Source organism: Schistocerca cancellata, chromosome 3 (genome assembly GCF_023864275.1).
Source record: "Schistocerca cancellata isolate TAMUIC-IGC-003103 chromosome 3, iqSchCanc2.1, whole genome shotgun sequence".
NCBI lineage: Eukaryota > Metazoa > Arthropoda > Insecta > Orthoptera > Acrididae > Schistocerca > Schistocerca cancellata.
Genome location: NC_064628.1, coordinates 387,758,880 through 387,781,496, shown reverse-complemented (window position 1 = coordinate 387,781,496; position 22,617 = coordinate 387,758,880). Strand labels below are relative to the sequence as shown.

At 39.5% G+C, this 22,617-nt stretch overlaps 1 protein-coding gene across 3 annotated transcripts in view; it reads left to right on the top strand.

Moving 5' to 3' along the window:
* The window catches only part of LOC126175098 (DNA topoisomerase 2-alpha-like), a 168,453-nt gene that overhangs the window by 138,492 nt on the left and 7,344 nt on the right, over window positions 1-22,617 (top strand). For all 3 annotated transcript variants that reach the window (XM_049921641.1, XM_049921642.1, XM_049921640.1), the window contains 7 exons: window positions 101-328; window positions 2,709-2,826; window positions 2,910-3,092; window positions 6,286-6,430; window positions 6,989-7,128; window positions 21,025-21,144; window positions 21,238-21,356. In XM_049921641.1, coding sequence (XP_049777598.1) covers window positions 101-328; window positions 2,709-2,826; window positions 2,910-3,092; window positions 6,286-6,430; window positions 6,989-7,128; window positions 21,025-21,144; window positions 21,238-21,356 — 1,053 coding nt within the window. The remainder of the gene's footprint in view (window positions 1-100; window positions 329-2,708; window positions 2,827-2,909; window positions 3,093-6,285; window positions 6,431-6,988; window positions 7,129-21,024; window positions 21,145-21,237; window positions 21,357-22,617) is intronic.

Below are 22,617 nucleotides of genomic sequence, written 5' to 3'. Positions count from 1 at the left end.
ATCTCATTCATTTTCTAGATAATATATATTTTGAGATTTGATTAGGATTGGCATACAGATTTGTTTGTTAAATATATAAATCTTCTTTCCCTTTTTGTAGCTGGATAAAGTGGAGGCAAAGGAAAAGGCTGAAGCAGAAGTAGGTGTTGTTGGCAAGCCCGCCAAGGGCAAGAAAGCTGCTGGAAGTGCAAAGCTTGGCGGAGGTGGCCATGCAAAGCCTGATACTATGCCTGCACCTCATGGAAGGCGCATTGAACCAAAGATTGATCCTGACCGTATTCGGAAGATGGAAAAGGCAGATGCTGTCAAGGAAAACAAAGGCAAACGTGTATGCATGAAAAGATTTTGTACATATTTGTGTGTAGTTTAATTAATATTTATTTAGTCATAGTTTACAAAATGTCATATTTGGTTATATGCTTTTCTGCTTTTGCCAAGATACAGTCAGTTAATTTTGTGGACATAGTATATATTTGTGAAGATTTGGAACTCTACTGTAGTTATAAAATTTGTGGTGAGTGAACATTGTCATTACCAACTCTTGTTTGATAACAAACGGAGTGAACTAGTGTAGTTACTGCAGTGCTGGACTCAAGTCACAGTTAAAATGTAATAACTCCTTTGTTCATAGAGCTGTGTGTAGACACATTGATAAGGATATTGTAATTAAATCCATGGATAGTATTATTCTATAACAAAATTGTATCTGGTGAAATTAGTTTGCCTAGAACCAATAATAATTTTTAAAAAGCTACAAGTTTAAGAGTATTTTAGGTGCTTGGTATACTATGTGGTGTAATAAAAATGAAACAGGCTAATTTTGTATGGTTTTCATGGCAATATACTTGCATTCTTTTCCACATGAAGGGGCTATAGTTAATTCTTTTAATTTTCAAGCCATCTTGATTTTATTTCATTTTGATCGGTCGACTCGACATCCCTACCCCCTCTTTTCAGTCGTACAGTGTGTTCCTCTTGGAAGAAGGCCCCATAAATGTTTACTTAAATTACACTTACAGGCTTTGCATAAAAATCAGGAAATCAAATGAACATGTCATACTTTGTTCATGGGGAAATAAACATTAATCACAAAAAGTGCTGAAAGTGACTCCGCTCTACTTTAAAACACAGTTGAACACGACACTGCAGATTCTCGAATGTTGCTGCCAGAACCTCTGGTGTCACTGCCTAGACTTCACAGATAATGTTCTCTCGTTAATATTCCTAGTTGTATGGTTTGTTCCAATAGACAGTGCCTTTTAGGTCACACCAGAGGAAAAAGTCAGGTGGTGTTAAATCACATGACCTTGGAACCACAGTCCTTTCGAAATCACTCTGCTCAGGAAAAATGATTCGGCCTCAGCCACATTCACTTGAGACGTGTGGCATGTGGCACCATCCTGTTGGTACCAGCCAAGTAAGTTCTTGTTCATCCAACTGATTCACAAATTCTCAAAACATTTAAATGTAAACTGCACTTTTCACCGAACACTCGAAGAAAATTTCTCCAGTGATGCAACACTGTGATTTTGCGCAGAACACACCAATCTTTTGTGAATGATTCAAATGGCTCTGAGCACTATGGGACTTAATATCTGAGGTCATCAGTGCCCTAGAACTTAAAACTACTTAAACCTAACTAACCTAAGGATATCACACACATCCATGCCCAGGTCAGGATTCGAACCTGCGACCGTAGTGGTCACCTGGTTCCAGACTGAAGCTGCTAGAACCGCTCGGCCACACCGGCTGGCTTTTATAAATGCAGGGGTTGCTTGACCAGTGCATGTGGAATCTCATTACACCACAAATTTGTATTCTGAGAGTTCGCATAGCCATAGAAGTGGAACCCCATCACTTAATTATGTCTGCAATATTAACTGGGCCCTGAGCAATAAATTGCTGAAACCAATGGCAAAATGTAATGCATTTGTCTTTGTCATTGACATTTAGTTCCTGAACAACTCTAAACCTTTATGGATACATACCAGCTTTCTTCGCAACTTGGTAACACGGGCTCCACTACATTCTGGAAATAAACGTCGAATAGACTTTGCAGGAGAGGCCAACAATCATTGTTTCATGTCAGTCACTTTTTCTTCCGATAATGGTGACCGTCCCCTGCCATGAAGTCCAACACTGTTCCATTGCTTATCATTTTGATCACTAACTTTTGTGTGCAGCATAGATGGTATATACTGGTCACCAAACTGTTCAACAAACATTCACTGACATGTAATCCAATATTATTTCAAAAGAATTCACACTCTTTGACACAGTAGTGATACATTGTAAGTAAACACAGCTCCAACCACAGCGATTCACGGAAACACACTGTTGTGTCAAACGATGTTGCAGAGTAGAGTGTTGCCGCGTCAAATGTCACAAATTACATGGTCCAATTTCAGCAGAATTACTACACATTTGTGGGGCCTCTTGCTAGTGGGACGCCTTGTATCGTCAGCCAGTTTTATTCTCAAGGCTACACTTTCTCATTTAATTCTTGGTCTAATCACTTAGAAAGTTTATTATGTTTGAGGTCAGTGTAGCAGCTGCAGATTGTGAATTGCACTTATAGCTCTATGTATTGTGCAATGTTTAATGGTACTGTTTGATAGAATTATAATAATTTGGTAGTGTGATTGCAGAAAATAGTTTTCTGTATTTGAAGGAAAATTTATCACTTCTTAAAAATTTATTTTCACCAGGGAAAGAAAAAGAAAGATGATGATGCTCCTGAAAATGGAGTTGATGGTAGGTCACTGCAAGACCGGGTAGGTTGCTCTCCAGAGGTACTTGAGAAGAAGCTCAAAGAGAAACGCAAAGGTTTGTGTGGTTATAGATTTTCACTAGAATTTCGTGTGCTATATTGTGATCATAATGTAAACATTATTGCTTGTCTTTTACAGATAACTTGAAACAAACAAAACTTAGTTTCAAGGGCAAAGGCAAAGGGTCACCTAAAAAGAAGAAAGACCCTTGGGAATCAGACAGTGAGGATTCTGAAGCTTCTGCATATTCAGAAGATGAGTTCTCGCCAAAGAACGTGTCTGCCCCTACAGTGCAGAGAACAACAGCACGAAGATCCGCAGGCAAGTGATGATTGCTATCAACCAGTACTAATTTGTAAATAGTGTCTTTGAGGTGAAATTCCACCACCCCCCCCCCCCTCTCTCTCTCTCTCTCTCTCTCTCTCTCTCTCTCTCTCTCTCTCTCTCTCTCTCTCACACACACACACACACACACACACACACACACACACACACACACACACACACACACACACACACCTATTTTAATGTACAGGGGAATCTCGTTAGTATGTCTCTCATTATCACATTTTCCAACACATTGCATTCATTTTTGTAAGTACCAGTTCCATTAAACATGTGTTAAAATGACTTGTTTATATGTTCTCCCTCTCTACATTCAAATTTGGCAGTATTGTACTGTAATGCTGGAACTTTGCCAAAGAGAGTTCTTGGAGTGGATGGAGTAAGACATTTGTGTCTGTGGACTGAGGAAACATGCAGGGAGACAGCACTGTTTAGTGCCGGCAACTTTGTGCCTCTCACTGATTGTTTGCTATGGTAGAAATGTTAAGTGGAAGCAGTTCATACTGGTTGACAGTACCTCCAACGACTTCGGACTCCATCTGACAAGTACTGACATGGGGTAGGAGCAAATTTTTAGTGGCCAAATGATAAACTGTGTATTTATTAGCATGTAACTCAGTCACTGATGTTCATTGTTTGTGTGTTTAGTGTTTGACTGACTCTCAGTTCGTGACTCTTGTGTGTCAAACAATGTACCGATACATCATGGGGACAAAAAGACAGTGAGATAGATAACAAAAAAAGTAAAGTGGAACACTAGGAAGTGGACAAAAATTTGCACATGAAGCCTGTTGATGTTGCACAAAAACTGAAATACCTTCATCAGTATTAAATACAATAGAGAGCAAATAAAAAAAATAATTGAAAGCAGCTCTTCTGAAAGGAGGTAACAGCAAAATAAAATGAGTACACCATGGTCAGTTGGAGAATGTGCTATTATAAAACCACCTTATACTTGAAATATTTCAATTGATGGTACTGTGGTTCATGCTAAAGCAATATGTTTCCCACAAAAGGTTGGTCTCACAAATTTCGAAGTATCCAATGGTTGGACAAAGGTTTAAAAACCGTCTTAATTTAACTTTTAAATTTGTTCTAAGTGAGGCTGTAAGTGTTAATTCAATCATAGAAAAGTACAGTTGCTATGTTGTTTGTAATGCAGGTGGACTGGGCTTGTTTTTTCATTTTTTCACCTTCTGTATGACAAAACTATTAATCATAAGAGAGACTTGCCATGGTAGAAATTTAGTAAAGGTTGGCTAAATATTTTGTGTTGTACTGAAAGTGGAACAGAAAAGTTGGTGCCACTAATAATTGGGAAGGTGAACAGTCTATGATGCTTTTAAAATGTGTGGACATTTCCCTGACGATATACATCTAATGCAAAAGCATAGCTAACAACTACTATATTTGAACATTTATAAGATTTATAATTTAAAGAGCAACCACTCACAATCTTGGTTTTAAAAAGTTTATTTAACTCAAATTATTGCCAGTTTTAGATTAGTTACAAATCCATCTTCATATGGCTCGTACAGCTTTCCTTTCTTTCCTGCTGGGACCCAGTCATGGTTTAAGTTAAATAAATTTTTTAAACCATAATTGAGGGTGGTTGCTGCTTAAATTATAAACCTCAAACTAGTACTACAGCCATGTGTGTAAACATGTCAAATTTTGATAATATAGCATATATTTGAACTATTCTTGCATGCCTGGGGGTGCAAGTTTGGGTGCTAGAAATAGTAAAATCATGCTGCTTATTGACCACTCACCAATATGCTGTGCATTCCCAAGATTCATTGTATCTACATAACATAAATGTAGTTTTTTAATTTTTTTTATTTCCCCACTGTAAAATCCAGCTTCAACCATTTGACCAACGTATTAAAAATGCCTGAAATGAAAAGATTCTTGTATACAAGAGGCTGGCCATTCTTCATATTACAGTGAGGTAGATAATAATCTTTGACGCTGTGTATTTTGTAAGAAGGGCCTTGAATTTCTTGCATAAAAGCACACTCTCATACTGGCTTTTATTGGACACTTACGGAATACATCATGCCGGGAAATGAAGAAACTGTAACTGAACAATGGGCAACAAATAGTGGGGCAATAAGCAAACACCATGTACCTTAGCTTCGAGGCAGATGTTACATGTGACAAAGGTTTTGCCGTCTGTCAGTCCATGACAGTTGAAGTGCAGTAACAGATGGCAGAGAAATCATGATGATGATGATGAGCCAAAACCTTTGGCAATTCCTACAATATCAGAAGCAATGGACATAGATAAGCAAGTCATATTCATAATGAATCTCTTGGAGCGGTGAAGTGTTAAGAACATCTCTTTCAGCATTTATATTAAATCGTAACTTTCCTGCAGGCTATGTTTTACCACCTATTAGTATCAGTAATTTTTTACATTTTCAGGATTGCACTCCCTTGGATTTTAGCACCAAGTTTCACTATTCCACATAGCAAACTTTGGTTCTGAATCAGTCGCTGGTATACTAGTATTGCAAGGAAGGGCATTTAACTCTGTTAACATTCACAAACTTTCTATCACTTATCATACGTGACATTTTATGTGTAATGTTCTGCATTTGTTGCTCACTTTCTTCCTTTATTATGAGTTATCACCCTATCTTGCAGCAGTTCAAGCATTTTTTTGCTTTGACCTCAGTTGCACATTTTCGTACTTCAGTTGCTCGTTTTCTGTCCTTAAAGCATTGTTTACATACTATAAACCTGAAATATGCTCACAAAGTTTTGAGAATTCCCTTTTGCATATCTCATGCACTACGTTTTTGACTACATTACTGTAATCCATTATAGAAGTAAAATCGCATACACCTATACTTGCCATCGTCCTTGTTATAAGATGATAAACACTTTGACAGCACAGTCACAAGAGCAATGTCCCGCTGAACACATAAGGGGCATGATGATACTTTCTTTAACAAAGTTTGCATTACTACCATCTCTCCACCAATTACAACATATAAGAGTATGGGAAACACTATTCCACAGACAGCATCTAACACCCCTATGTTGTGGAAGTTTAAAATAATTTCTTACTTTTGTGACAGTGTGGTGTTCTACCTTGTTGACAATGCCATTCTCATCTTCATTGTTAAATTGTAATGTATATAATGTGCTTTCTTTCCTTCAGCTGCGAAGGTGAAGTTCACGTACAGTGACAGTGAAGAAGAAGAAAGTGAGGAGGAACTGGAGTTACATGACAATAAACTAGTGCAAGAGAGTGAAGCTGTCCCGCAAGTGGATCCAGAACTAAACACTGCTGATGACACATTTACGTGAGTTGATTGTATTTGAAAGATTGAGCTATTCTGTGACACTGGATTATAAAAGTAGTCTGTCATCAACCCTAAGGTTGATTTGAACACCATACTGCTTTACCAGGCATGGTCCTGTTGGATGTGATATACCACTACTTTTGTGAAATCTTTGAATTGACTTGTCCAGCCAGCTATAGGGGGACCTACAGTTTAGCATGGACCCCAAACCACAGTGCAACTTCACACTTTTCACATTAACATTCCTTGCCAGAGGTGAAAGAAGTGATAAGTGACAGATTAAAATCTTAGGAGTGGGGCAGGGATCATCATTGGATTATAAGGAGTGTTAAAAACTCTGAATAAGAATATTTTCATGAGCTTACATCAACACAAACAGTTGCTGAAGTTTTGGTTATTTAACACTGTATTAAACTGAATATTAAATAACTGAAAATACACCAATAGTTCGTGCTGGTGTAAGCTCATGATATTATCCTACTTAAGTTTTTAGAAGTCAGGACTATTTTGCATATTTTCAAAGATCTGCTACTAATAATGATGTGATGTGTTTTACAGTGCCGAAAAAACTATTGACGTCAGTGACACCGACAGTGAATTTGAGGTAGAGGCAAAAAAGAAAGCAGCTAAACCAAAGAAGAAAAAGGTAGTTGCAAAGGAGTCAGATTCTGACAGCCCGTCGACAGGCCAGCCTCAGAGTAAGAATTCAATGCAATTGCGTTATTTGAAAACTTCATTTTAAGATTCAGCTCCTTATACCCCACACCATTTGCATTTTATTTCCAGATTACAGGATTTACTTAAGATAAACATTACTGTAAATGTAGTTTATTCTAGAATGTGGCAGGAGACAGTGTCCTGTAATTATTAAGTTGCTCCAGTACCAATACAATTGTCGAAGACTTTAATCTTAACAAGAGAAATGTGCAAAATGTGTAACATTGCACAATATGTTGATTGAGTGTTGGAGAAAATAAGCCTTCGTTTCACTTGTTTGTCCAGTCTTAATATTTTCTTTATCTACAAAGAGTATTGCTATTTGGCAACTTCATAGTTACTTGCCGTTTATGGTAGTGTTAGGCAATGAAAAACCAAATCAATATGCATAGCAGCTACAGCTGTTAGCAGTTGAACAGTTTTTGGTATAACTTAATCAACACTGGATGTCAGTACAAGGAAATTGGTATCTACTAGGGTACTACTGCAAAGGAGAGTCATAGACATTATTGTACTTTGCCACACTTCGTGGGCTACACATTCACAAAAGGGGTCACTTGGAATCTGCAAGCAGTATTTAATCAGTTTCGCTTGGTTGAATTTGAATTCTTGACTTTGACCAATAGAATTCTAAAACTTTTTCCAACTCATAGCAGGGATGATACAGCAACTCTTAATATATGATGAAGAAACAAACAGTTTTGGTTGCAGGGTTGTAATTATTATTTATTTAATAATGATGCATGTTGCCTGATTCAGGCATCTTCAGATTGGCTGGTGTTATGCGCATGGGATACTGAGCATACAAAGAAAGGCCTGGTACAATTTGTGCAGCCCAATCATGAGCATCTACACCTCAAGCATATTTACATGGCGACAGATCTGTGTAGGCCTGGTCCTGTTTTCTATCCATGTCTCAACAAGAACATTGTGCAGTGTTTCCGAATATCGGATAACGGCAGTTATTTTCTTGTGAGGGCAATTATTTGTTGGGATGCTTTGTATGCTCTGTATCCCATGTGCCGAACACCATCTGTGATATCATCCAATCTGAAGATGGCTGAATAGGCGAAACGTGTCATTGGTAAACAACTACTAATTATAAACCTGTAACAAAGACTGTCAGTTCTTTACTGGTTCTTGATTATTAGCATAAACCTTAAGTGTTATGTGACATAAGTTATGTAACAAATCAAAGCATAATTTCTAATGTCTTTTAAGGAAATACACTCATATGAAACCTCATTTACGATATTAACTGGATGTAATGCATTTTTTACACTGAAACTATGATTCCCAATTAGTAAGAATTATATTTTCCTTGCAGTTTATTCGCCAAGTCATTAAAAAACAGAATTCAGAAATTCGTAAAAAAAAAAAAAAAAAAAAAACTGCTAAAGAGTTTTGGTGTTCAGAAGATTCTTTGATTTAACTTACATGGACATCATTCTTTGTAAGTGCATAGATAGTCTACCCGTTATTTATCTGTAGTGGTGTTTTTGCAGTCAGTGCAATTTAAGGGGGGGGGGGGGGGCAAGCTGCTACAGGAAATAAGCTACCAGAGGTAGTTTAATGTGATAGGGAATCCACTGTTACCAAAAGAGCATAACATTGTTTTAAAGGATGATTAAAGGTAAATTAATGTTAAAATGTGGGCTCAACCACCTTTCACAAAATCAAAAGTGCTAAAACTGGCATGTTTCAGAGAATTATTCTAAAAAATCTTATCAAAGTGGTAAAGGTGCAAGGGGGGGGGGGGGGGGGATTAACCTTGTAACACTAAATTGCACTGGGAACATCATTTGTCAAGTCTGTAAAATGAATTGGCATATGCAATCTGTGAATTCAGGCAGCATCTCAGCAACATCTGTTAGGGTCCGTGGTCCATATACCTCCAGGAAAAGACACACTCAAATACAAACGCATATGTAGACTTAAAACCGTGAGCGCATAGTCAAGAAACCAAATACTTTCTCAACAGTGTTAAAAGATAGTGTGCACTCCATATCGATGCCTAAGAGTTGGAATCTCATTACACATTTGAATTTTATCAGTATTATTATCATTAAAATAGCTAACCTAAGGCTTTTAATTTATATATATATATTTAAAAAGAAAGATGTTGAGACTTACCCAACAAAAGCGCTGGCAGGTCGATAGACACACAAATAAACACAAACATACACACAAAACTCTAGCTTTCGCAACCAACGGTTGCCTCGTCAGGAAAGAGGGAAGGAGAAGGAAAGACAAAAGGATATGGGTTTTAAGGGAGAGGGTAAGGAGACATTCCAATCCCGGGAGCGGAAAGACTTACCTTAGGGGGAAAAAAGGACAGGTATACACTCGCACACACACACATATCCATCCGCATATACACAGACACAAGCAGACATTTGTAAAGGCAAAGAGTTTGAGCCTCAAACTCTTTGCCTTTACAAATGTCTGCTTGTGTCTTGTAGGTATGGATGGATATGTGTGTGTGTGCGAGTGTATACCTGTCCTTTTTTCCCCCTAAGGTAAGTCTTTCCGCTCCCGGGATTGGAATGACTCCTTACCCTCTCCCTTAAAACCCATATCCTTTTGTCTTTCCTTCTCCTTCCCTCTTTCCTGACGAGGCAACCGTTGGTTGCGAAAGCTAGAGTTTTGTGTGTATGTTTGTGTTTATTTGTGTGTCTATCGACCTGCCAGCGCTTTTGTTGGGTAAGTCTCAACATCTTTCTTTTTAAATATATTTTTCCCACGTGGAATGTTTCCCTCTATTATATATATATATATATATATATATATATATATATATATATATATATATATATATATATATATATATAGTTATAATAGAAGGAAACGTTCCACGAAGGAAAAATATACCTAAAAACAAAGATGATGTGACTTACCAAATGAAAGTGCTGGCAGGTCGACAGACACACAAACGAACACAAACAAACACACAAAATTCAAGCTTTCGCAACAAACTGTTGCCTCATCAGGAAAGAGGGAAGGAGAGGGAAAGACGAAAGGATGTGGGTTTTAAGGGAGAGGGTAAGGAGTCATTCCAGTCCCGGGAGCGGAAAGACTTACCTTAGGGGGAAAAAAGGACGGGTATACACTCGCGCGCGCGCACACACACACACATCCATCCACACATATACAGACACAAGCAGACATATTTAAAGACAAAGAGTTTGGGCAGAGATGTCAGTCGAGGCAGAAGTGCAGAGGCAAAGATGTTGATGAATGACAGGTGAGGTATGAGTGGCGGAAATTTGAAATTAGCGGAGATTGAGGCCTGGTGGATAACGGGAAGAGAGGATGTATTGAAGAGCAAGTTCCCATCTCCGGAGTTCGGATAGGTTGGTGTTAGTAGGAAGTATCCAGATAACCCGGACGGTGTAACACTGCGCCAAGATGTGCTGGTCATGCACCAAGGCATGTTTAGCCACAGGGTGATCCTCATTACCAACAAACACTGTCTGCCTGTGTCCATTCATGCGAATGGACAGTTTGTTGCTGGTCATTCCCACATAGAATGCATCACAGTGTAGGCAGGTCAGTTGGTAGATCACGTGGGTGCTTTCACACGTGGCTCTGCCTTTGATTGTGTACACCTTCCGGGTTACAGGACTGGAGTAGGTGGTGGTGGGAGGGTGCATGGGACAGGTTTTACACCGGGGGCGGTTACAAGGGTAGGAGCCAGAGGGTAGGGAAGGTGGTTTGGGGATTTCATAGGGATGAACTAAGAGGTTACGAAGGTTAGGTGGACGGCGGAAAGACACTCTTGGTGGAGTGGGGAGGATTTCATGAAGGATGGATCTCATTTCAGGGCAGGATTTGAGGAAGTTGTATCCCTGCTGCAGAGCCACATTCAGAATCTGATCCAGTCCCGGAAAGTATCCTGTCACAAGTGGGGCACTTTTGTGGTTCTTCTGTGAGAGGTTCTGGGTTTGAGAGGATGGGGAAGTGGCTCTGGTTATTTGTTTCTGTACCAGGTCGGGAGGGTAGTTGCGGGATGCGAAAGCTGTTGTCGGGTTGTTGGTGTAATGCTTCAGGGATTCCGGACTGGAGCAGATTCGTTTGCCACGAAGACCTAGGCTGTAGGGAAGGGACCGTTTGATGTGGAATGGGTGGCAGCTGTCGTAATGGAGGTACTGTTGCTTGTTGGTGGGTTTGATGTGGACGGACGTGTGAAGCTGGCCATTGGACAGGTGAAGGTCAACATCAAGGAAAGTGGCATGGGATTTGGAGTAGGACCAGGTGAATCTGATGGAACCAAAGGAGTTGAGGTTGGAGAGGAAATTCTGGAGTTCTTCTTCACTGTGAGTCCAGATCATGAAGATGTCATCAATAAATCTGTACCAATCTTTGGGTTGGCAGGCCTGGGTAACCAAGAAGGCTTCCTCTAAGCGACCCATGAATAGGTTGGCGTACGAGGGGGCCATCCTGGTACCCATGGCTGTTCCCTTTAATTGTTGGTATGTCTGGTTTTCAAAAGTGAAGAAGTTGTGGGTCAGGATGAAGCTGGCTAAGGTAATGAGGAAAGATGTTTTAGGTAGGGTGGCAGGTGATCGGCGTGAAAGGAAGTGCTCCATCGCAGCGAGGCCCTGGATGTGCGGGATATTTGTGTATAAGGAAGTGACATCAATGGTTACAAGGATGGTTTCTGGGGGTAACGGATTGGGTAAGGATTCCAGGCGTTCGAGAAAGTGGTTGGTGTCTTTGATGAAGGATGGGAGACTGCATGTAATGGGTTGAAGGTGTTGATCTACGTAGGCAGAGATACGTTCTGTGGGGGCTTGGTAACCAGCTACAATGGGGCGGCCGGGATGATTGGGTTTGTGAATTTTAGGAAGAAGGTAGAAGGTAGGGGTGCGGGGTGTCGGTGGGGTCAGGAGGTTGATGGAATCAGGTGAAAGGTTTTGTAGGGGGCCTAAGGTTCTGAGGATTCCTTGAAGCTCTGCCTGGACATCAGGAATGGGATTACCTTGGCAAACTTTGTATGTGGTGTTGTCTGAAAGCTGACGCAGTCCCTCAGCCACATACTCCCGACGATCAAGTACCACGGTCGTGGAACCCTTGTCCGCCGGAAGAATGACGATGGACCGGTCAGCCTTCAGATCACGGATAGCCTGGGCTTCAGCAGTGGTGATGTTGGGAGTAGGATTAAGGTTTTTTAAGAAGGATTGAGAGGCAAGGCTGGAAGTCAGAAATTCCTGGAAGGTTTGGAGAGGGTGATTTTGAGGAAGAGGAGGTGGGTCCCGCTGTGACGGAGGACGGAACTGTTCCAGGCAGGGTTCAATTTGGATAGTGTCTTGGGGAGTTGGATCATTAGGAGTAGGATTAGGATCATTTTTCTTCGTGGCAAAGTGATACTTCCAGCAGAGAGTACGAGTGTAGGACAGTAGATTTACTGTTAGTAAGTCAAGTTTGGTACTTTTATGACTTTAAGTAGCATCATTGGGCTGAGCCCTGGTCAGCTGACGTGTTAGCAGTGTTTTGTTCATAACCTCAAAAATACATTTCAAGATGGCGAGTCCTCTTGAAATGTCCACATTAGTTTGAACATAGTTCTGTTATTCGTTCTTTACTTGCTGAATGTGAGAAACCAGTGAATATATGCTGTAGAATGTCTAAAGCTTACGGTGAAGGTTGTATGAATCGTGCAAATTTTTACAAGTGGGTAGAGCAGTTCAAAAAATGGTTGTGACTCAGTGACTGACGAACACAATTCTGGCCGACCAGTTGCAGTTTCAACACTCTCACTTGAAAGTCGAATTGATGACATTATTCATGCCAACCGTGATGTGACTGGAAATGATAGTTGATAAGGTTCAAGTTAGTACTGGTACAGTTCATAACATTATTTGTAACAAGCTGAAGTACTGCAAAACGTGCAGGGAGTTGATGCGGCTTCACAAGGAGACAAGATTGAGAGAGTGCACAGAGCTAAAGGAACATTATGAAAGAGAAGGTGAGCACTTCCTCAACAAAATATTAACATGTGATGAAACTTGGTTCACTATTATGAGCCAGAATCAAAAAGACAAGTCATAGAGTGCAGGCACACCAGCTCACCTGTCAAGAAAAAAAATTCAAAACCTAAGCATCAACAGGAAAAGTCATGTTAACAGTGGTTTGGGATGCTGAAGGTCCAGTTTTTTTGCGATTATCTCGAAGGGCAGCGTACAATGAACAGCCGATACTACTTGGGTTTGCTTCTAAACGATGTGAAGCCACCCATGAGAGGGAGACAACGTAGATCTCAGACGAGAGGTGTGATTCTGCAGCAAGACAACACACATTCTCATATTACTCAACTAACCCGTGAAACCACCGACAAAATAGACTGGGAAGTACTGCCTCATCCCCATTACAGTCCTGATTTAGCACCTAGTGATTTTCATTTGTTTGGTGCACTGAAGAGGTTCGAGGACAACCAGGACGTGAAAAGGTTCAAACATAAAGATAAAGAGGTCTTTGCATCCGGAATTAAAAAGCTTGTAGCCTGTTGGAACAAGTGCATAAATGTTCAAGGGGATTATGTTGAAAAGTAGAAAAAGTATTGTTTTGTAAAAATAAATGCTTGTTTTTTCCAGGCCAATTTGTCTCTTGAATTATTGAATGGCCATAGTACATAAGAAGCAGTGCACACAAGGGAGTTGCAATTCCAAACACATTACAAGAGTCAAGATTCTGTACTTCAGTACTTTCTCTCAGAAAGTAGTTAGCATTTTTAAGCGGTTTGAACTCACATTTTAAACCAATAACTGATTATGATATGAATTCAGAAATAATTTAAAACAAGATTAATAAATATGATAAAGCTATAGTTGAGTCAGCATAAGCTGATCCCTAACAGTTGCAGCAAACTGGGTGCTGCAGCTTCACGGGCCTACCCTCAATCAGTAATGTAACACGATTTTGTAAATGTCTACATGGCACTGCCCTGCCTCACTGTTGCCACAGCTCTGTAGACGGCTACTGTTTTCGCCTGCAGCAGTTAGCGTTTCACAGTTGCAAGCTGAAAAACAGTGCTGTGAACTCTCAGGATTCGTCTTAACGCCATCTCGACTATAGTATCTGCAAAATTCAATGTAACAATTGTAATACAACTACAGGCTGGTAGATCTTTCAAGTTGAAGTACAAGGAAACTTGGAGATGCTTTAGAGCTCAATAACTTCGGAAAATTGGCTGTAGCCATGCACATTCATGAAACGGGCAACTCTGTTGGGAATTCTGTACATACAGCAGAAGGGTTGTAAATTAGTACTAATGGAACAGTTGCAGTTATGATACGTACTGGGGAAAAGAAATACATTGAATGATCAGATTACAACAGATGCCAACAGCTTCTTTGAAAGTTTGGAGATCTATTGGAACTTTTTATTGGTTCAGTTTTTTATGATACAGCACAAATTGTGCAACTGATACTGGACAGGTCAAGAAAAGTTGCAATAGTACATAGTATGATCAAATAATGGTTGTATTAAAATTAGATGCTTATTCTTCAAATTTAATTTTCAAGTAACTTTTGTGTGTGTGTGTGTGTGTGTGTGTGTGTGTGTGTGTGTGTGTGTGTGTGTGTGTTCTACATATTCAGGAATTCTTTTATAGAATAGGAACAGAGCTTTGTTATAAATTTTAAATGTAGATATATAGCAATATTTCTTTCCTGTGGTATTTTATTGTGCAGTATTACACCTATGTTAATTATGTTTCTCTGATAGGCTGTTCTGTCTTGTGATATTTCTGGTGTATATTTCATATCTGTATGGTCAATAGTTACATATATTTTTATTCTGTAGTTGCCTGTTTTCAAGAGGTTGTCTCTAGTCAACAAGATAGTTTCATAAATGGATAAACTTGGAACTTTCAAAACATAAAAAGAGATTTACAGGACTCCATCTTTTTAAGGCCACAAATTATTCGTAGAGCTCTTTTTTTCTATTCTAAACACTTTTATTCTGTGAGTTGATCCCACATCCAAGCAGTGAGTGGAACTGCACACAGTATGCTGGCAATACTGTTTTTGACTTCAATATTCTTAGACGGTAGCACATGGCTTAAAGTTTCCTAGATAAGTTATTTTTGTGTGTGTGTGTGTGTGTGTGTGTGTGCACTCCACTTTAAATATTGCTGAACCCACATATCAAAAAAAAAAATTTGTGACAACTTTTTCTTGGAGATCATTTTTTAATTGTGCATAAACAGACATTTGATTAGATGGAGCAAATGAGTGAAAGTCCACACACACAGTTTTTTCAGTATTTACAATGAGTTTGGTTTTGAAGAAGCACTCAGAAAATCTTTCCATAGAACTTGTTGACTGCGAGGTTTCTTGGCTTTATCCTGTGCTGGGGATAGTTTTTTGGGGATTCATGTATTCAACGGAGTTGTCCACATAAATCAAGAAGAGTGGTGGACCTAAGATTGAGCCCTGCAGTACATCATATTTTATTGGTAATTGACTAAAAAGGAAGGAGTTGCTTCTTGTTTTATTCTTAGTGTTTAATTCATACTGAAGTGATACCTTCCGCCTGCAGTTTTTCAGGTACAAACACAACCAGCTGTCTGCTATACCTCATACTTCTCGTCTTTCTAATTTTTCAAGCGGATTGGCATGGTCCAGGATGTTGAAACCTTTTTGGCGGGTCTAGAAAAATACGTGCAACTAATTTATGTTGATCAAGAGATTTTAAAGCACAATCTACGAAAATCACTGTCAGTGCAGATTTAGACTTTCGAAAACCATGTTGTACAGTAAGAGAAGAATATTTAGTTATGAAACTTAAAAGGCTGTCATAAAGTTTTTACAGAATCTTAGAGAAGGAATTTAACTGTGACACAGGTCGGTAGTTTGCTGTGTTAAAACAATGGTGAAACTTTTGCTATTTTGAAAATATGCAGAAACACAGCAGTTTCTAGAGCGTGTTTGAAAATTTTTCCCAGCAGCTTTGCTATGTGGTGAACAGATGCTTTTAATATGAAATCAGGTACTTCACCAAGGCCACATGACATTTTATTCCTTAGTTATTTAATTTTACGTATAATTTCATTGGGATTTATTTCATAAACATACACTATGTGATCTAAAGTATCCAAACACCCCCCAAAACATACATTTTTAATATTAGTTGCATTGTGCTGCCACCTACTGCCAGGTACTCCATCTTAGCAACCTCAGTGGTCATTAGACATCGTGAGAGAGCAGAATGGGGTGCTCCACAGAACTCATGAACTTCGAACGTGGTCAGGTGATTGGGTGTCACTTGTGTCATACGTCTGTATGCGAGATTTCCATGCTCTTAAACATCCCTAGGTCCACTGCTTCTCATGTGATGGTGAAGTGGAAACATAAAGGGATACATACAGAACAAAAGCACACAGCCCAATCTTGCCAACAGTTGAAGAGGGTCGTAATGTGTAATAAGCAGACATCTATCCAGACCATCGCACAGGAATTCCAAACTGCATCAGGATCTGTTGCAAGTACTATGACAGTTAGGCAAGAGGTGAGAAAATTTGGATTTTATGGTCAAGCAGCTGCTCATAAACCACACATTGCGCTGGTAAATGCCAAATGACACCTCGCTTGGTGTAAGGAACATCCACATCGGACAATTGAACAGTGGAAAAACGTTGTGTGGAGTGACGAATTACGGTACACAATGTGGTGATCCGATGGCAGGGTGTGTGGGTGTGGCGAATGCCCAATAAACGTTATCTTCCAGTGTGTGTAGTGCCATCAGTAAAATTCGGAGGTGGTGGTGTTATGGTGTGGTCATGTTTTTCGTGGAGGGACAGGCCTACATTGTTGTTTTGAGAACCTTATTGCTTCCCACTGTTGTAGAGCAATTCGGCAATGGTGACTGCATCTGTCAGCATGATCGAGCACCTGTTCATAATTCACGGCCTGTGGTGGAGTGGTTACACGACAATAACAGCCCTGTAATGGACTGGCCTGCACATAGCCCTGACCTGAATCCTATAGAACGCCTTTGGGATGTTCTGGAATACCAACTTCGTACCAGACCTCACTGACCGACATCGATACCTCTCCTCTCGTGCAGCATTCTGTGAAGAATGGACTTCCATTCCCCAAGAAACTCTCCAGCACATGATTGAACATATGCCTGCAAGAGTGAATGCTGTCATCAAGGCTAAGGGTGTGCCAACAGCATATTGAATTCCAGCATTACTGATGGAGGGCACCATGAACCTGCAAGTCATTTTCAGCAAGGTGTCCGAATACTTTTGATCAGTGTGTATATGGGGGCATTCTAGATTACCAATTTGCTGGGGTATGTGGGATCAGTCCTTTACAGTTTATTTGAATGACGTCTTCAGCTAGTGAAGTGAAGTGTTCATTGAATTTTGTCATGACTGATTTAGAGTCTGACTTTTGAGCCCTCTAATGTTAATGATTTTTTTTAAACTGAGCTACAAGTTTCTTTCTAACTCTTGACATTGATCTCATTTTGTTAGATGAGTTCCTTATTCCACATAATTTTTGACCCTCTGACTGCTCTAGCATTGATTCTTTTGTAGGATTCAGTGTAATCTGAAAATTCTTGTGTAACTGTATTTCGTACAACAGTACTACAGAAATATGCCTCTCACTGGAAATTTTTATGCCTTTATTTACCCATTGCTTATTGTTGTTCAGTTTTACTGTTTTTCTTTTGGAAGCCACATTAAAATAATATAGATAGATATTCTGGAAACTCATGTACAGGGCTATTACAAATGATTGAAGCGATTTCATAAATTCACTGTAGCTCCATTCATTGACATGGTCACGACACACTACAGATACGTAGAAAATCTCATAAAGTTTTGTTCGATTGAAGCCGCACTTCAGGTTTCTGCCGCCAGAGCGCTCGAGAGCACAGTGAGACAAAATGGCTACAGGAGCCGAGAAAGCGTATATCGTGTTTGAAATGCACTCACATCAGTCAGTCATAACAGTGCAACGACACTTCAGGACGAAGTTCAACAAAGATCCACCAACTGCTAACTCCATTCGGCGATGGTATGCGCAGTTTAAAGCTTCTGGATGCCTCTGTAAGGGGAAATCAACAGGTCGGCCTGCAGTGAGCGAAGAAACGGTTGAACGCAACGCGTGCGGGCATGTTTCACGCATAGTGATGTGAAAGATTCAGTGTTTAAACCTCCTCTACCAAGAAACGTGCCAGAACTGCGAGCTCGCATCAACAATGCTTTCGAACTCATTGATAGGGACATGCTGCACTGAGTGTGGGAGGAACTTGATTATCGGCTTGATGTCTGCCGAATCACTAAAGGGGCACATATCGAACATTTGTGAATGCCTAAAAAAACTTTTTGAGTTTTTGTATGTGTGTGCAAAGCATTGTGAAAATATCTCAAATAATAAAGTTATTGTAGAGCTGTGAAATCGCTTCAATCATTTGTAATAACCCTGTACATGCTATCGACAGTGCTCTGAATGCAGATGCTTTCCCAAGTTTCCTTAGACAGTAAGAAAATAAAAATTCTGATGTTATCTACCTGTTGGCATTTATGTACACAGCACACGGCAGCCTTGCCTCATTCTAACTATAGCCCATGTTCAGTACTCTGCTTATGAATTTGTGACTTGTACCTGAGGTGAATATTTGGTTAGTGATGGCATATGTATGTTCTTTTAATCTTGTTGCACAGTGTATTGTGGGGATGCTACTGAATGTGTGGGTTATATTTATAAAAGCATCTCTGGTACTGTTGTCTTTTGAAATTCAGTATTGAAATTGCCACAAAGCACTACCTTCATATGTAATGCACTGATTTTGTTCAGCAGAACCTGTAGTTTGCGCATGAAGACTGGCAGATTTCCACTTGGTGCTCTATATATGTTAATAATTATGAAATAAAACTCTGGCAGCTTAGCAATGAAAAGTTTGAAGTCTTTCTTTCTTTTTTAAATATAAGAACTCTTAACTAAAATGACTTGCTAATGCATATTCTGAAACTGAAGTTAATATGAAATGGTTTCTAATTCCTTATCTAACAACATTTCTAATACAAAACTTATCTTAAAAAGTTATCAGTGTCTTACTTGTGTGTGGCTTTTGCTTGCTTGTGGCAATCAGTAAGTGAGTTAACTTCTGGAGTGTGTACAAGTTTTGCTTTATTCACCTTTGTCCTCTTTGCTTTAAACCTTTTCGTAATTTGTGTTTGAATGACGACTTGATTAATTGCTTCTGCCCTATTTAATTTAAACCACTTGTGTGCCCCCCCCCCCCCCCCCCTTGCTCTGCTGCTCTGTATTCGCAAATTAGGATCGTGTAACAACTTCAATCCCTTTTGTTTCATTGATATTGTTTCCTCATTACTTATCATTTTCAAACCATCTGTACTTTGCATTGCACCTATTATTTTTCTAATAATCCCTCTTTCAGGTCCTCGGAACTGACACGACAAATATAATTAAGCTAAGGACAGTCAATGATCACTTCAGTGTGGAAGCACATCACACTCGAACTCCGGAAATCAGGAAATTGGACAAAATGCTGCGAGTAATCGGGATAATAGGTGATGGACAAGTTGAGAATTCGGGTCTGACGGAAGACGTGCTAGTGTAGGCCATGTAGTTGCAATGACTGCTACATCCAGATGGTACAGTGGTCATCACATCTGCACAGTAAGCAAGAGACCTGGGTTCAAATCGCGGCTGGGCACAAATTTTCAACTTTCCCACTGATTTAAATCAGTGCCCGCTGACAGCTTGTGTCATTAATTGCTTTGTGTCTGTTGACATCTTGTTTGTCTCTCTTTTTATGTAGTGGTAGGATTAATGCTATTTTCCACTCTTCTGGAATGTTTTCATTTTTCCAGATGTCCCTCATAAAGCAAATGGTGATCATTTATAATGTCAGATTATGACAATATAAATAATTCTGCTGCAGTGAAGTTTTGTAGCTTTGTTCGTCGAAAATCTTCAAATTTAACTATTGGAACCGGGCAGTTTAAGAGCCTCTCAAAAACTTTGATAATAGTTTCTTGGCTGTTTAATCCTATTTTGTGTTTTTCGTCTTCGAAACAAGTACTTGGTGATTGATACCCGTTAAGTATATGTTTAAAAGGGTGGTAGAAATTTTCTTTAGTTATTCATAAAATGTTCCAGACTAATAACAGACTGCAACTCCTCATAACAAAGTCTTGGAACTACCATTAATCGCGAGTCAACAATTCTCTCTGATTGACCGAACACCAGGCCTTATATGGCTTATTGTCAGTGTGTGCTTTTTACAATATTATTGTAATAATAACTTTTTGTAATTTGTAGTGGGTAGAAACTCGCACAAATGAATTTACATGTGAGAGAATGATCTACAAGAGATTTAAGATGTTGCAGTGTAAACTTCTCAGGTGACCATCAGAAGCAGAAACTTGGTCACCAAAACAAATACACTACAAAATAGACAGTTTCTGGGAGAGAAATGGCTGAAGTTTGTGGTGTGGGATTAAGGAAGGGAGATAGACTACATTATCTGTCTGTCTTGCCACAAAATGGATTGCGAGTCTTGGCTTCAGTTCTGCTCAGAGCTTTAGATTCATTTAGCTTGTAGGAGAACTTATGTGGAGCTTGGAAGAGGGAAAGCTGTGTGAGAAGTCTGTGGAACATGATCGTCTCAGTTGCATCCTGAATATTGAACGCAACAAATACTGAACATAACTTCAGGGTACTTTGTGTTATAATTTTCTGTTAACTTCAGGTTTATGTAAGTTATTTCACTAATCTACATGTATTACAATTATATAAATTACTGCTCTTGTGGCAAGTTGGAGTTACCTACATTTTTGTCATCATAGTAGCCTGTGTGCCGTTCTCAGAATCCTTTATCATCTTATTTTTCAGAGCAGAGAACTTCAGATGACATGTTTGACTCACTTATGCAGTCAGGCTCGACTGATAAGCCTTCTGCAGAGCAGATGGAATTATCACATTCAGATGATGACAAGAAGAAGAAGAAGAAAGGTAAGAGTTCTACAGTTCTCTTGTAGAAACAAGAAAGTCAGGTCTGTACTCTTGATAATGTTGCTAACAGTTACCATTTTATATGACTCAAAGGTCCAGCTAAAAAGAAAGATACGACACAAAAAGCTCCAAAGCAACCTCGACCAGCCAAGAAGAAAAAGAAGAGCTTTTCAGGGTCTGATTCAGAGGATATGTTTGAGCCAAAGAAGAAGGTATGTTATTCAGTTCATTCCAAGTTGTGCATGTATGTTAAAGAGTGGGAGATTTACTTGTTGCAGTGTTCATTGTCCTAGTTCTGATTATTTGTATTGTATATGATGTCTGTTGAAAAACTTCTGGAACTTTGTACGCAAAATTTTTGCTGGATCCCACAGAGTACCCTCTGCAAATTTTCATTTATCTCGTCTATTCTTGCAAATCTTCGTCCTTTCAACAGGGTTTTCAACTTTGGAAATAAAACAGTCTGCTGGTGCCAGGTCTAGAGAGTACTTAGGATGAGATGGCACAGTGGTTTCATTTTTGTGCAGCAGTCACGCACCAAAAGGGATGAATGTGCAGATACATTGTCGTGATGCAAGAGCCATTAGTTGTCTCACCACATTTCAGGCCGTTTCCTTCTCACATTTTCTTGCAGGCATTGGAACACATCCCAATAATACTATCGATTAACAGTTTCTTCCTGTGGCACAAACTCATAATGAACTAATCCTTCAATTTTGGTCTTGGAGAATCTTCCCCAACCCATTGTGACAATTGAGTCTTAGTCTCGACATCATAACCATAGACCCATGTCTCATCACCAGTTATTAAGGTACATCTAGTTCTCATTTGCGCGATCGAAAAGCTCTTCACGGATTGCGAGGCAAAGGTCTTTCTGGTCTTGACTCATGAGCCGTAGGATGAACTTGACAGGAACACGATGCATTCCAGGATGTCGGGATTTCATGTTATGATCCAACTGAAATGTTACTCTTCTTCTGCAATATCTCGGACAGCCAGACTTCAATTGGCATGCACAGTTTCATTGACATTCCTGACATGAGCATTGTCAGTAGACATCAAAGGGCGTCCTGAACACGACGCACCTTAACTTCCGTCCAGCCATTTTTAAAACCTGTGAATCATTAGTAACACTGACTATAGCTTAAGCACTCGTCACCGTAGGCTACTTGCACCATTTGACGTGTCTCTGTAAAGGTTTTCTTGAGTTTCACATAAAAGTTAATGCAGACACATTGTTCCTCTAACTCTGCCATCTCGAAATTCGCGAACTGTGTGACACAACATTCTACTCAGTACAGCACTGAACAATAACTAACAGCCATACAAAAAGGAAATTTCCAGTAGTTACACATTAAATACAGGTCTGTGCAGTGATGCCAACTGCATTTCGCACCAACACCCATCGGCATGAAATTACAAATGTTTTGGAAATTTCTGAACAGACCTCATATAGTGGCATTACTTCTAAAA